Genomic DNA, 13805 nt, shown 5'->3' on the forward strand with positions numbered 1-13805 from the left:
GTCTGCTTTATTTTTCTCTAAGCATAACAAAAACCAAAGCTTTTTAGCGACAACAGTCGAAACGATATAGACTTGTCCTTCTTACTATGGTATATTTTGTCCTCTTTGGTATATTTTGAATGTGGCACTATATCAATATACAAAAAACGGACTTAGATTTTTTAAAGTATTTTGCGGCATATTAATTTGGTATATTGTATATTTTGCATTCAGTATATTTTAGTATTTTGCGGTATATCAATTTGGTATATTTTAAGAACACCTTATTTTGCTTTTATTCAAAATGGGTAGCGGGTATCTCACAGTCGAGCACACTCGACAGTAGCTTTCTTATTTAATATCATTCTGAAAATAGCTAACGGTTTATTTTTGGTTTGCTTTATATTTTTCTAACCATATTTTAACAACCCAAAACAAAGCTTATTTAATTTATGTTAAAGTCAAGGTTCAACTAATAATATCATCACTCATCTTTAACAAAAGCGAAGTCTACAAAATATAACACTGCATTTTAAATTAGTTTCAAGATTAATTGCCCATCAATTTAAACATTTCAGTTAACACCTTAAAAAATGTTGACACGAAAGCGTAACAAAGCTAATAGACCATTTTTATTTTCTACAAAAGTGCAGGTGGTAAACAAATTAATATCATACTAAAAAATCGATGTGGTTGCCCCCTCAAGTCTTCAATACCATCCACTAAAGCGTTCGATGGCCTTATTCCACTTCAGCATGCGATTGGAAATGACTTTGTAATTTTTCGCTTGTGGCTTAAAGATGCGCTCCACCTTGCGGAAACTCTTGAGCTCCTCGAGCGTCTGCCAGATGCCATGATTAACGCCAGCCAAGTAAGTGGCTCCCATAATGCTGGACTCTGAACACTCGGCACGCTCCACACTTAAACCGCTGGCATCAGCGAGAAATTGACAGACAAAATCGTTTCGGGAGACGCCGCCATCAACTCTACAAACCATAAACAATCAGTTATGAGAGTTAAAATTGGTATTGAGTGAACTTTACCTGATGACCTTCAGCTTCTGTTGCGTTTCCTCCTCGGCGCTCTCGATGAGTTGCACCACCCGAAAGACGATGCTCTCTAGAAGCGCTCGCACCATGTGCGCTTTGGTTGTGGATGGCGTCATGCCAATGAACCCGCTGGCAGCGCGATAATCATTAACCGGTGGCTGTAACATAAATAACTCTTAATTTAGAAAGTGTTTTAGGGTGAACATTCAGAACAAAGAGAAGTCGCTGACTTAAACCAGTTTTTTTGCATAGCAACTGTTGCAAATTATTATTTCGCGAAAATATGTCACAATAAACTTTGATAAAAGGTGCAAAAGAAAGTGAGACTTTCAAAGCAAAACGGATATTCATTTGGTTTTAACAGTATTGTTAGCTAATTTTGAATCTATAATTTCTATAGATATGAGGAAAAGCAGACATCAACCTAAACTGATCGATGAACAGAGTTTTAACAGAGTTTTCAAGATTCAAGCTTCTTTTCGCTTCTCACTTAATCTGTCTACTTTTACCTCCCTTGCTGTACCCCTCTACTCACCCCCAGTCCACTGAAAGCGGGCATAAAGTAGACATCGTTAGTGTCTGGCACAGATGTGGCAATATCCGAAGTCTCCGCTGGATCGTCGAACAGTTCACAAGATTGCGCCCAGCTCACCACAGTGCCAAAGTCATGAGCCGCTCCCTCGATGCAGTAGATGGTATCACGTTGCTGCAGCTTCGAGCCTTGCTTCAGCTGCCAGGCCACCAGCGGATACATGCCACTAATCACCGCCTTGCACTCCACGCCAGTGATTAGGTTCAGAAAAGCACCAGTTCCCATGGTAACTTTGACATCGCCAGTGCTAAAGCATTGGGAGCCCCAAATGGCAGCTGTTTGATCACTCAGCGAGGCAGCAATGGGTATCTTGGTGTCGCCCCAATCGGGGCCAAAGGCAGCGGGATGCACATGACCAAAGTTCTGATAGCTGTTCTCCACCACACGCGGCATGATGTTGAGCTATAAATAAAAGAACTTATTAATAAAGCGAACTACAATTTGAAGTCATTCTCCTACTCACATCGATGCCAAACAGCAAGCGTCCAATGGCAGACCAGTTGAGCGTGAAGGGATCATAAAGACCCGTCGCTGTGGCTGAGGTAATATCGGTTATGTGCTCCACATTTACATCCAAGCCGTTGCCCGAGCGCAGTTTGTAAAGTATCCAAGAATCGAGCAACTCAAAGCGCGCCTCTTTCCGTTGCAATGCTTGCTGCAGTTTCGGGTTGTATGCCATCTCATGGAGCAGTCGTGGCGTCACCTGGCTGTTCATCAGCTTGAGCATGCTGCCGGCCAAAAAACGGGAATTTCGAGTGAGCAAATACAAAGCATAGGCGACGCCATTCATGCCACGCAGAGAGCAGCTTGCGTTCCATTGCTGCACCAAATCATCGGCTCGTAAGTCTTTCCATGTGATAAAGTTGTGATAGTATTCCTTGGTGCGATGATTCCAGGTGAGGAATGTGCAGCGTTGTGTGGAAATCGTTAAGCAGGTGATATTCGCAGGCGTTAGCTTGGCATCTATTGAATAAATAGATTAGGATTAACACTTGAAACACAAGGCAAAGTCGACCTCGCACCTCGTATCGATTCCGTTATCACCTTGACTATCTTGCGCCACAATCCCTCGGGTTCGATCTCAAAGTAACCGGGCTGCGGATTTAATAGCTCCACCTGCAAACAGGTTTCAAGTGCTTGTAGTAGGAACTTTGACAGTTTGCCAATTAACTGAATTGCACTACTCACTGTGTCTGCTGCCGACCCCTTGACCACACATTTATCGTCGAGAACAAAGCATCGTACGTACGTTGTCCCCACGTCCAACGCCGCAATATGAGATGCTTTATTTGTTGCGATTGTTGTTGTTGTTGCTGTTTCTGTTGTCATTTCAAATACTAACGACACCTCTGCCGCTGTCGCTGCTTCACTGACATCTAAACGGCGACCGCTGGCAAACTGAGTTTGCTACGCTGCTGTTATTTTTGTTTAGCTTCATGTTGCTGCTTTTAAGTATTGCTGCTTATCAAAAATAGTGCTGCTCGAGATTTAGATAATACACAACAAGCTAAAGCAGTAGGCTGCAATGAACAATGAACCAAAAGGTTGTGGTAAAGCCTTGACATGATTAAGTGTACTTGCTACGTCATAGTTTCAGTGCCCAAAAGCCTTTTTTTAGCTGAATATTCATTAAAACACATATATATGTATACCACGGACAGTCAACTATTAACATAGTATAGTAGGAAATACAATTGGGAAACATTCAAATCAATTATTATTAATTAACAACGCGTTGTGACGTCACTGCACACAAGTGCTACCACACCTCATATTTCGCATTGCTTTGCTTGCAACGTTGCCAGAATTTGCCATTTGCTTCTTGTTGTCTGGCAGCGCTGCATATGGCGGCAGAACATTAGAAATGCAAAAGGGCAATCAATGCTTGTTTATACACAACATTATCGGCAATTGCGACCTATAAAAAAACAAACTTTCGAATTTATATAGCGCTTATCATTATGATGCATGCGATAAGAATGGCTAAATGTAGAACATGCCGCATTAGTGTTGTCAATAATGGCTTCAGATTTCACGTTTTACAACTTTATTTATACACCAAATATAAATATGATTACTCACATTCACAAAGTACATATATAAGTATGTATATTATATATATATTTACGCTATAAATAAACAGTAATACATGCGTAGATAAATATTTATCTAAAATATCGCATTGTATGCACAAATACAATGACAAAACACTACAAATTAAAGACATTGATTTCGTGGAGTTTACAAACTATGTATGTTAGATCTTTCTGCATAGATACAAATACAACGTCGTCTTAGGTACTTAGGTTGGTTGCTAGTAGTAGTAGTAGTAGAAGGTACACGTCGTCTCAATCGTTCCGCCTGCCTCATCATGGAGATATGTGTCTAAGTGTGACTATGACTAATTGGAACGAGCGCGAAAGCTAAAGCGATTACATATCCGTTGGCAATATATCTGGTATCACATATTGACACAGATCCGCCTCATTGTTCACGAACTTCACCTTCTTCGAGGTGTTATCATCGAGCAGCACACGAATCCCCGGCCAGATGGTCGAGAAAATCCCCGGCGCATTGATAATCAAACAGACGCCAAGACGTTCCGGATAATGCTTGCCCAGCAGCCAAATAAGATTCTGCACCAACTGATAGTCCATGCACGAGGTGCTGAACTCGGCCAGGTCGAAGACAATGCATAAACGATCGGTGACCTCCTCGAAGCACTTGGCGCACGCCTCCTCCAGGTTGCAGACAATGAAGCGCGTCAGCTCATCGATGTCACGAGCCGTGTTATGATTCTTGGATGGTATATAAATCACTGGACGGCCAACACAGTCACGATGCCGCAACACACGCGCCTTGTTCTTAAAGTTACTCCAGTCCACATCGTTCAGCTTAGCCACACCATATGATTCACGCCATTTGTTTGTCTTGAGCAAAGCCTATACGAAAAAAAAACGAGGAGTGGGCGACGCGTTTTCAATGTCAAAATGTTGTGGTGACCATAAAAAGTGGGTGACTCACTTGGAAAGCGGCATCTGTTGTTTTGAAGGCGCGCAGAAAGCGACGCAGCGAGAAATCGTTGTGGTACTGACTGGGATCCGCGTCGACAATCAGCTTCATACGGTCCTTTAGGTCCTTAAAGTCCTGTTCGTTAATTGGCGCCAGCTCCTCCTCCGACATATTGCAGCTGTTATTTGATTAATGTGCGCTGTGCTTGGACGTGATTTGTGCCTCTTTGGATGTGGTGGCGTCTATGGAACACTTTGCTTGGCTCACTTGTAGCGTTTATACGTTTTATCTGCTGCACTATCTAAATTTCTTTTCCACTATTTCGTTTTTTCACAAGCTTTTTTTTTACTGCGCTTCAATTATCAGTTATCGATAAATTTCAAGACTCAACCAGGGTTGTTGTTTGGCAACAAAAAACAGCTGTTTGGCTTGAAATTTGAAAAGTAACCGTTTTCCGATTTAAATTTAGTTAAATCGGAGGAACATTTAAAAATCAGTATACTACATCTTTTTTGCTTATCAATGAGAATAGAAAATAATTAGTTTTCACATAAAGCAAAGGTTACAGCCATTAAATGGAGTGATTGTATTCATTTTAAATTAAGAAACTTGGCCCAATCAAAAAATTGGTCTGACTAAACAATTTCCCAATCTTTCCCATCTGTCACACAAATAAACATTGGCAATTACAGTTTGTATAACTAGCTAGCACATATATCTTTTGTATTTTATTAATAACTGGTATAGTATTTAAAAATGTTAACAAGAAGATTACAAAATATTTTGAAATAATAATAAAAAAAATATGATACCACATATATGTATATATAATTTGTTTTACAGATACTTCTGATACCGACAAACCTAACAACGGAATTTGTCTATTAACTACAAATGTGTGTACAAAAAATGCTTGAGATTCCCAATGGAGATTAATTATTGCTCGTTGTGTTTTGTTGAGATTTGTTATTGCGCCAATTAATGTTAATCGCTCAGCTCAGGTCATGCCTCATTACTTCGGTATCATGACACGGGCAATGCCCGGCATAATTTCCGCCTGCAACGGACCGAACTCAATGCGTTCGCCATCCACAGTGATGATGCCATGATTGTCGTGTGGCTCCAGACGAAAGGCACGCACCGGCAGCACCTTCACATACTCGTTGTTCTTCTCCGGCAGATGATTGCCCGTACTCATGTTGTACAGGAAGCTCAGCAGGTGCGGTCGACTGATGCCGCCGCGTATTAAAACCAAATAAATGATGCCATCGTGCAGCAGCGACTTGGGCGCAAAATGGCAATCGATGCCCAGATGCGACTGATACACCGCATGCATCATCACAAACTCGCCCTCCTCCACCTGCCAGCCCGCTGACTGAGGCAACGGTTCGTCCAACACTGGCAGACTGCTGCTTGGTCCAAAGTGCTCCAATCCCGCGGCTGTTGCCGCCGTCGATTGCTGGGCAAACTCACTCTCATCGGCCAGACTGTGATAGACACTCTCTGATATGGAATAGTAGCAGCTGCGTCGGGAGCCACCCGACAGCCAGCTGTCGCAACGCGAACGAAACGATTGATTGATCGACGTCTCCAGCGAGATGACATCCTCGAACTCCTGCGGCAAATACTCAATGGAACGTCTCGCATAGCTGTCGCTGGCCAGCTTATCGATATGCATATTGCAGCTGCGACTCGATTGCAGTTTGCGCAACTCCTCCAGCTGCTGCGATTGCTCTGTGGCTGCCTGTGATGTCGATGATGAAGCCTCTTGGTCTGCCAGCAGATAGCTAATCTTGCCATTGTACGTCCTCAAATTGGCCAGACGATACAGCGTCCAGATGGTGAAGCGTTGATAGCCAAACATGCGTATGCATTCGCTCTCAATGTCCACATCCGAGATGAGTCCCCAGCCAATCGATAGGAATGAATACATCACACGCTCCTTCAGCTGCACTCTCACCATATCCATCGGTGAGCTGCGGCCACTGATGACGGTCAAGGCAGCTCCCAGCACTGGGTTGCTAAAGTAGGGTTCACTGCAATCAAGAAGATGGGTTATAGTGTTGACGTAGTCAAATTGACCTAAGCTCAGCTGGGAAGCACGTCATTTGGTTTATGGTCTTGAGTTGAAAGCTCAAATATTTGCATTATTATTATAGAACTTGTTGCTACGACGATTTTATGCATTGACAACTGAGCGTGGCGAGATTGTGGTCAGGGCTGCAAAGTGAGAAAATCTTGGGTTCGAATTCAAGATGTTTTTAAACCGGTTCAACTACATTTAAATTACGAAGTGAACCGTTTGGGTATGGTTCGGTTTTTAACTGAACCGGTTCAGTATTCAGTTTAGTACAAGTTTAAAACATTTTTATCTTTATCCACTTCGATTGCACTACAAATGAAAGCCGAACCGGTTCGGAAACACTTTGCAGCCCTGTTTAAATGAATGTGCATTCTTTTACTCACTTATAGCCATGGGAAATGGAGCGTGCCAAACCATTGCCCGAACCACATGGAATGATACCCAGCGCTATGCTGTCCAGCACCTTGGCCCAATCCTCGCGACGCAGCAATCCATTGACGATCTCATGGAAGAGTCCATCGCCGCCCACAGCAATGATGCTGCACCAATCCTCCAGCCGTCGGGTGCTCATAAATTCGATGGCATAATTGGAATGTTTCGTTACATACAGATCATACGGTACTTCCGCCTCGTTCAACACCGGCGCCACATGCATGTTGAACACCTCTCGCGCATTTCCCGATCCCGACTTGGGATTCAGTAGCACCAGAGCACGACGTCTGCGTGACTCATCCAAACGGTCCACAAATATCTCCTCCAGCGTGTTGTGCAGCTGCCAGCGTAGTGCGCGATACCAACGATCCGCCTCCCGCATGTTATCCTCGAAGGTATCGAAGGAGCGAAAGCGCAGCGTCAACACTGTGCGCTCCCGATGCAAACTGCTCCTTAAGCTCTTTTTCTTCAGCACATAAGCAAAGAGATACAGATAGGCGCTAGCGTCACCACCATCGCAACCGTAATCCTCCTCCTTGCTGGCCGTGCTGCATTTGCTGGGCGTGGCACCCTTACGCCCTGCTGCGCCTGCCGCCGGTGTTCCGGGATTGACGCAAGCACAGCGAGCCAAGCTGCGCGACGTTTTCTTAAGACGCATACAACGGGCGCCAACGATGTCGCATAGCTTAACCGTTTGCTCTTTTATCGTCACGCCACTGGGCGATTCGCGTTGCAGCGTGAAGCCCGTGGCATCCAAGCGAACGCGGAAAACGTGGCTTCCCTTGCGCTGGCTGGTGTAGAAGGTGTCGCTCACATTGTGCATTGTGGGCGTGGAGTTGGCGGAGGAGCTGTGGTTGCTCCTCTCCTGAGATTTGTTCATGTTTGATGGCGAAATCTGCTCAGCTGCATTTTTTATTTACTTTTTTATGGTGTGTTGGTCAAAAGCAGTAGGGGTACTCCTCGGGCAGTGTGACCGTTAAAACATACCAGCAGACCGTTAAAACATACCAGCTGGCCCAAATAAATATATTGAAAAGAGTTGTTTCATTTTTATTTCAGCTTAGAGCGCGTTACAAAGGTAATCAGTAAGTTTATTTTTATTAATTTTTTAATACTTTTACTGAGTACTCTAGGCTGTTTTTTAAATATACCGTAATTACTAATTTACCGTATGTCGTACTGTCAATCGATAAGTGTCAGTCATTCAAAAACAAAATATTTTCTATCCCATTTTTCACTTGCATTCTTAAACACACACAAAATTCGCTTTGTGTCAATTTAAAGTTGGCACAATTAAAATAATTAAACCTTTTTCAATTGAAATTCTTGTTTTGATCAGCCTATCGAAGAGGAAGCGCCACCAATCCGATTTTCGTTTGTCGATTGTTGTGGTTAGTGTTCAGTGTTGCAAAGAGCTGAAATCGAATTTTTGCTATTATCGGATTTTTTGCTATGCCTCTTTGGTCGCTTGCCCACACTGAGCTCTAGCATGCGGTAGTGAAGTGGAGTAAATTACACATTTTTTTCGGGTTTTAAACGCAAAATTCGTGGTAGTGCAAGTGTGCTTTATGTAATTTGCAGCATTTAAGTTATTTGCTAAAACACACACGCACCCAATTCACATAAAATACACACACATCATGACAAACAGTCTGCAACTGGAGTGTGGAGCGTTGAAGGTAGCGCGTCATAAAATCGAATGCGTTGGCTGCGCATATTTCAATGCACGCCGCCAAATTGGCGATGCGAGCGGCGTTGAGCGCAGCGATTCCGACGAGAAATTGGCGGGCGCTGGCGAGGATGTCGATATTAGCTACCTCAAATCCCTCGATCCCAAAGAGTGGAAGGATCAAGACCATTATAGCGTGCTCGGCCTTGGAAAATTAAGGTGCGTTTCTTTCTCACACACATACGAATTCGCGTGTTCTATTCGCACACGCACACATATGACTCTGTGCTTATGTATGTGTGTGCACGTGTAGTACACATACATGGAAATATTTATTAACTGCTCCGCGGGTTTTGTTTGATATTTTATTGAACACACATAGATATGAAGCGAGTGATGATGACATTCGTCGGGCGTACAGACGCATGGTGCTGCAACATCATCCGGACAAGCGAAAAGCCAAAGGCGAGGAGGTTATTACCGACGACGACTATTTTACATGCATAACAAAGGCCTACGAAATACTCGGTAAGTTAGAAAAAAAGTATATTCTATTTATAAATATTTTAAAAGAACATAATTTGGCTTGATGCTTAACATTTGTGATCTGTTAACTAACAATTTGCAAATTGTCTTCACCTTGTATTGAATTGCTGTTTTCAGTTTATCGATAACTATAAGTTTGCCATTTTTGGCACACTTTTCAAAGCAAAAATCTTGGTTGCAAATTACTTTCATTGTTGTTCAACGTTATTCACCGCATAAGTTGCAATAATAGTAAGGACACAATTTAAACTGTAATTACAATGAGCAAATATTTAGAAACGAACTTATTAATTAATTAATGTAATGTGAAATCGCTAAAGTTGTCTATTTGGTGGCTCATTTAGATTTACTTTCGAATAATGTCGAAATCGCAGATAATTATTTTTTATTTTATTTAACTTCATGCAATTGCAAATATATTGAAATCGATTGTTTCTGTCCAGTTGGCGCCTCGTTTATCGAACAGCATCTTAATCGCACTGCAATATATTGTTATCGATAGAGTTTTTTCTAACATGGCGCCTAATTTAAACCCGATTTTCGGTTCACAGGTACAGCGAAGACGCGCCGCAGCTACGATTCCGTGGATCCCGAGTTTGACGACAACTTCCCCTCACAGTCGGACATCGACAACAACTACTTCAACTCATTTAACAAGTATTTCAATTTGAACGCACGCTGGAGTGAAAAGCAACATGTGCCGCCATTTGGCGAAGTAGACGCCAAACGCGAGGAAGTCGAACGTTTCTACAACTTCTGGTACGACTTTAAATCATGGCGTGAATTCAGCTACCTCGACGAGGAGGACAAAGAGAAGGGTCAGGATCGCGATGAGCGTCGCTGGATCGAAAAGGAGAACAAAGCAGCGCGCATCAAGCGCAAGAAGGAGGAAATGACGCGCATTCGTGCGCTCGTAGATTTGGCTTACAACAGCGACAAGCGCATCCAGCGCTTCAAGCAGGAGGAGAAGGATCGCAAGGCAGCCGCAAAACGTGCCAAAATGGATGCAGCTCAGGCACAAAAAGCCGAGGCAGACCGAGCGGTGCGTGAGGCGGCGCTGGCCAAAGAGAAGGCTGAGAAGGCGGAACAGAAGCGCATCGAACAGATAAGGATTGAGCGCGAGCAGCAGAAGAAGCTGCTCAAGAAGGAGCGCAAAACTTTGCGCGATAAGCTCAAGGATTGCAAGTACTATGCCAAAAACGACAAGGATCAGCTGAAGCACATGGAGGGCACCGAAAAGATATGCGAAACATTCTCGTTGGCAGAACTGCAAACTCTTAACAAGGCCATGGAGACAAAGGGACGCGAGTCTTTCGTGGCCGCTCTGCAAACAGCTGAGCGCAAGATTGCCGACGAGCTGGAGGAGCTCAATTTGGCGCAGCAAAAGAAGCAGACAACCAATGGGCAGGCAAACAAAACGCCAGCGGGCGTCAAGGAGGTGAAAAAGGGCGATGTGTGGAGCAATGAGAATGTTCAGCTGCTTATCAAGGCGGTCAACCTGTTTCCCGCTGGCACTGCTCAGCGTTGGGATGTGATCGCGACCTTCATCAACCAGCATGGAGGCGGCGCAACGACTCCCGTGACAGCACGTGATGTGCTCAACAAGGCGAAGGCTTTGCAGCACAGCGATCACTCGAAGAGCACGCTGAAGACCCAGGCCAACGAGGCGGCGTTCCAGAGCTTTGAGAAGTCCAAGAAGGAGGTGCAGACAACGAACGATATTACGCTCGGCGATTCACCGGCGGAGAGCAGCAAAGAGAACGTCAAACAGAATGGTGCACCACCAGTCAACAACAATAACAATCAGCAGCAGCAACAGCAGGAGCAGCAGCAGCAGCAGGCGGAGCCCAAGCAGAATGGCGTTGCTGCGGCGCCGCCAACCACGAATGGCGTATCCTCGAAATCGTCGTGGACAAAGGAGGAGCAAGCCTTGCTCGAGCAGGCAATGAAAACGTATCCAACGACGACGCCCGATCGCTGGGATTGCATCGCCGCTTGCATTCCGAATCGCAGTAAAAAGGATTGCTTGCGACGCGTCAAGGAGCTGGTGGAGTTGGTCAACTCGAAGAAGGAGGCGCAGGCGGCAGTTAAATGATGATGAGGAGTGGATAGGAGAGAAGCTTGTGTCCTAGCTAGCTAGCTGCTGCTGCTGTGTCCAATATACACACACATTTTATTTAAATAAAAAGATACAAAGTTTTGAACGTTTAGCGAAAAGTTACATCCAAACGAGTTTTTCATTTTCCCTTTTTGGTTTTTTTTTGTTGTTGTAGGCCAATAGAACCATCATTGTTATAATTACAAATCAAATGTATGTGAATCCCATGCAGCTTGTGGAAACCTCGGCAACTTATGTTTGCTCTGCGACACGTCGTCCGCCGCTCAGCTTCAAATCGAACGCTTGGGGATTAGCCAAGGGATCGAGATCCGCAAACAGCTCCAGCCAAGCGTTGTTGCTGTTGCTGCTGCTGTTTTGCTGGCTCGGTTTGCTTGGATTGGACTTGTTGGGAGCGGCAACTGGAGCTGGAGCTGGAGTTGGCGCTGCAGCTGCAGTTGATTGATTGAACATGCGTGCCCAGAATTTGTTGTTGCTGAGCGTCGCTTCTGATGGCGGAGAGGCCTCAATGAGCGGCGCCTCCTCCAGCTGCTTGGACAGCTCAATGAGCAAGGATTCATTGTCGCCACAGGCAGCTGGAGCTGGGGCAGCTGCTGTCGTTGTGGGCGTGTCTGCTGTGGGCGTAGTAGAAGCGGGTTTATCTTGGTAATCCTCCTGCAAAGTAAAAACACAAATTTAACTTAAATGCCACATGGAAAACATATAATTTAACAAGCTACCGCAAAGAACAAGGACTGATCTTTATCGACTGCCTCAATGGGCGCCACAGGCGTCTCCTCCGCCGCATCCTCGGCAGCTCCTTCGTTTTGCGACAGCTCCTTGAGCACACAGAAATCGTATTTAGGTTTGGCGACCAGCGCATTTGCAATGCTTTGAAACGTGGCCGCCGTCTTCTGGGCAAACGTCTTCAGCTCCGCCAAGTAGGCGACCAAAGCATGCGAATACATGTTGCAACGTGCCGCCGCCAGCAAATCAATCTTCTGTATGGAGTCCAAGGAGTAGCCATCGAAATTGTGCTTCGCAGCACGTACATGCGCTTGGGCCGTGCGAAACTTATCCAATCCCTTGCCCGTATCCGGATCCATGTCCTGGCTGGCCGTGTGCTTCATCCACGCCAAAGCGGCGCGATATTCGGTCCGTTCCTTCTCCATTGTCTGCAGCGTCAGCTCCGTGTCCTTCACAGCACGACAGCGATACACATCGACCTCGTGCTGGAGACGCAGCAACGGCACACGGACGCACATCCTTTGCTGGCCAGCGAAGGACATTGCTTTGCCTGCATTCGTGATGCTGCCTCCTGTGGTCTTGCTTCGCTTGCCCGCCTCCTTGAGGAAACGCCCAAAGACGCATTCCTCTTGCGACAAGATGCAGAGGCGCTCCTGGTATTGATCAATGATTTTGCAGAGCTCCGAGCTGGTGTCGCTTATCGATTTGAATATCTCGATTTTGGCATCGAGCTCCGCGTCCGAGGAGATGATGTGTTTGTCCTCTTTGCTGCCCAGTTTGCGTTGCACCACCTTTTTGGTGATCCAATACTGGTGTTGCACCTCCGACTTTAACATATTTTCGTTCCCAATTTGACTGACAGAAAACTTTCGACTAGTGAAAACGGAAGAGAAAAAAAACACTTAGATAAAAGTCAAGTTTCTGCGCCGGCGCTAAAATCCGTTACATGCAGTGATGCCAGACTGCCGAAAATGGAAGTAGCAAACGGAAAATAAAAGCATATTTAGCGCATAGTGTTTATGTTATTTAATACTTATCAAGTTGTAATATATGCTGACTTTCCTATTTACTTATTTAAATACAATGCAACAAAATGGCAACGTAGTCCAATTAAACTTAACAGCACGTTGGCGCGCTACGTGAAGTTAACATAACCATTTCGAGTAATGATGGAGTTAACAGACTACCTTTAAACTGCTGCAGTGCAGTTTTTCAACTGTCGTTGCTATGTCCGGTGGTATTGATCTGCAACAGAATCTACATTACCTCAAAGAAGGTGAAGTATAGAGTAAGTTTGATTCACCATTTTTAATGAATTTAAGTTTTAAGTCTGGTTTTCACCTTTTTGAAAAGAAGCCAACTGCACTAAAGCGCATCTACTAACAGCTGTTAAGATGTAACAGCTTTGAAGAAAGCTTAATCGATTTTTAAAAACTTCAAATATCGATGCATCGATAGTGCCGTCCATCGATGTTCACCACAAACAACTATTTCAAAGAGCGCAACGCTGGTTGAGCAGACAAAACGAAGTGCGCTCGCTGTGCATTTTGTTGTTGCTTTCGTTTGGCGCTGCATTTGACCGCGCGCCGCATACATTCATT

At 44.6% G+C, this 13805-nt stretch overlaps 5 protein-coding genes across 5 annotated transcripts; 1 reads left to right on the forward strand and 4 right to left on the reverse strand.

Moving 5' to 3' along the window:
• Nucleotides 1-589: 589 nt before the first annotated feature.
• On the reverse strand, nt 590-3132 carry LOC133845935 (putative glycerol kinase 5). Its single transcript, XM_062280596.1, has 6 exons — nt 2809-3132; nt 2643-2736; nt 2084-2583; nt 1564-2022; nt 1023-1186; nt 590-965 (listed from the first exon to the last, which is right to left on the reverse strand). Exons 1-6 carry the CDS (start codon nt 2947-2949, stop codon nt 689-691), a joined length of 1635 nt encoding a protein of 544 aa, XP_062136580.1. The 5' UTR covers nt 2950-3132; the 3' UTR covers nt 590-688.
• Nucleotides 3133-3650: 518 nt separating this feature from the next.
• LOC133845937 (uncharacterized) lies at nt 3651-4998 on the reverse strand. Its single transcript, XM_062280599.1, has 2 exons — nt 4645-4998; nt 3651-4562 (listed from the first exon to the last, which is right to left on the reverse strand). The coding sequence occupies exons 1-2, from the start codon at nt 4801-4803 to the stop codon at nt 4053-4055; spliced, it is 669 nt and encodes a 222-aa protein (XP_062136583.1). The 5' UTR covers nt 4804-4998; the 3' UTR covers nt 3651-4052.
• Nucleotides 4999-5322: 324 nt separating this feature from the next.
• On the reverse strand, nt 5323-8117 carry LOC133845932 (sphingosine kinase 1). The gene is made up of 2 exons (XM_062280594.1): nt 7099-8117; nt 5323-6668 (listed from the first exon to the last, which is right to left on the reverse strand). The coding sequence occupies exons 1-2, from the start codon at nt 8025-8027 to the stop codon at nt 5645-5647; spliced, it is 1953 nt and encodes a 650-aa protein (XP_062136578.1). The 5' UTR covers nt 8028-8117; the 3' UTR covers nt 5323-5644.
• Nucleotides 8118-8385: 268 nt separating this feature from the next.
• Nucleotides 8386-11583, forward strand: LOC133845934 (dnaJ homolog subfamily C member 2). The gene is made up of 3 exons (XM_062280595.1): nt 8386-9035; nt 9199-9344; nt 9914-11583. The coding sequence occupies exons 1-3, from the start codon at nt 8788-8790 to the stop codon at nt 11455-11457; spliced, it is 1938 nt and encodes a 645-aa protein (XP_062136579.1). The 5' UTR covers nt 8386-8787; the 3' UTR covers nt 11458-11583.
• LOC133845936 (islet cell autoantigen 1) lies at nt 10686-13147 on the reverse strand. Its single transcript, XM_062280597.1, has 2 exons — nt 12198-13147; nt 10686-12132 (listed from the first exon to the last, which is right to left on the reverse strand). The coding sequence occupies exons 1-2, from the start codon at nt 13038-13040 to the stop codon at nt 11713-11715; spliced, it is 1263 nt and encodes a 420-aa protein (XP_062136581.1). The 5' UTR covers nt 13041-13147; the 3' UTR covers nt 10686-11712.
• Between the last annotated feature and the right edge of the window lie 658 nt (nt 13148-13805).

This window comes from Drosophila sulfurigaster, chromosome 3 (genome assembly GCF_023558435.1).
Source record: "Drosophila sulfurigaster albostrigata strain 15112-1811.04 chromosome 3, ASM2355843v2, whole genome shotgun sequence".
NCBI lineage: Eukaryota > Metazoa > Arthropoda > Insecta > Diptera > Drosophilidae > Drosophila > Drosophila sulfurigaster.

Excerpts from the sequence above, each read along its gene's own strand:
- LOC133845935 (XM_062280596.1), bottom strand. The coding sequence starts at position 2,949 with ATGACAACAGAAACAGCAACAACAACAACAATCGCAACAAATAAAGCA. Across the intron at positions 2,737-2,808 it reads AGGGGTCGGCAGCAGACACA|GTGGAGCTATTAAATCCGCA; the intron begins GTGAGTAGTGCA and ends ACCTGTTTGCAG. Across the intron at positions 2,023-2,083 it reads GCTTGCTGTTTGGCATCGAT|CTCAACATCATGCCGCGTGT; the intron begins GTGAGTAGGAGA and ends TTTTATTTATAG.
- LOC133845937 (XM_062280599.1), bottom strand. The coding sequence starts at position 4,803 with ATGTCGGAGGAGGAGCTGGCGCCAATTAACGAACAGGACTTTAAGGAC. Across the intron at positions 4,563-4,644 it reads CAACAGATGCCGCTTTCCAA|GCTTTGCTCAAGACAAACAA; the intron begins GTGAGTCACCCA and ends TTTTTCGTATAG.
- LOC133845932 (XM_062280594.1), bottom strand. The coding sequence starts at position 8,027 with ATGAACAAATCTCAGGAGAGGAGCAACCACAGCTCCTCCGCCAACTCC. Across the intron at positions 6,669-7,098 it reads TCCATTTCCCATGGCTATAA|TGAACCCTACTTTAGCAACC; the intron begins GTGAGTAAAAGA and ends TCTTGATTGCAG.
- LOC133845934 (XM_062280595.1), top strand. The coding sequence starts at position 8,788 with ATGACAAACAGTCTGCAACTGGAGTGTGGAGCGTTGAAGGTAGCGCGT. Across the intron at positions 9,036-9,198 it reads CTCGGCCTTGGAAAATTAAG|ATATGAAGCGAGTGATGATG; the intron begins GTGCGTTTCTTT and ends GAACACACATAG. Across the intron at positions 9,345-9,913 it reads AAAGGCCTACGAAATACTCG|GTACAGCGAAGACGCGCCGC; the intron begins GTAAGTTAGAAA and ends TTCGGTTCACAG.
- LOC133845936 (XM_062280597.1), bottom strand. The coding sequence starts at position 13,040 with ATGTTAAAGTCGGAGGTGCAACACCAGTATTGGATCACCAAAAAGGTG. Across the intron at positions 12,133-12,197 it reads ATCAGTCCTTGTTCTTTGCG|GAGGATTACCAAGATAAACC; the intron begins GTAGCTTGTTAA and ends TTTACTTTGCAG.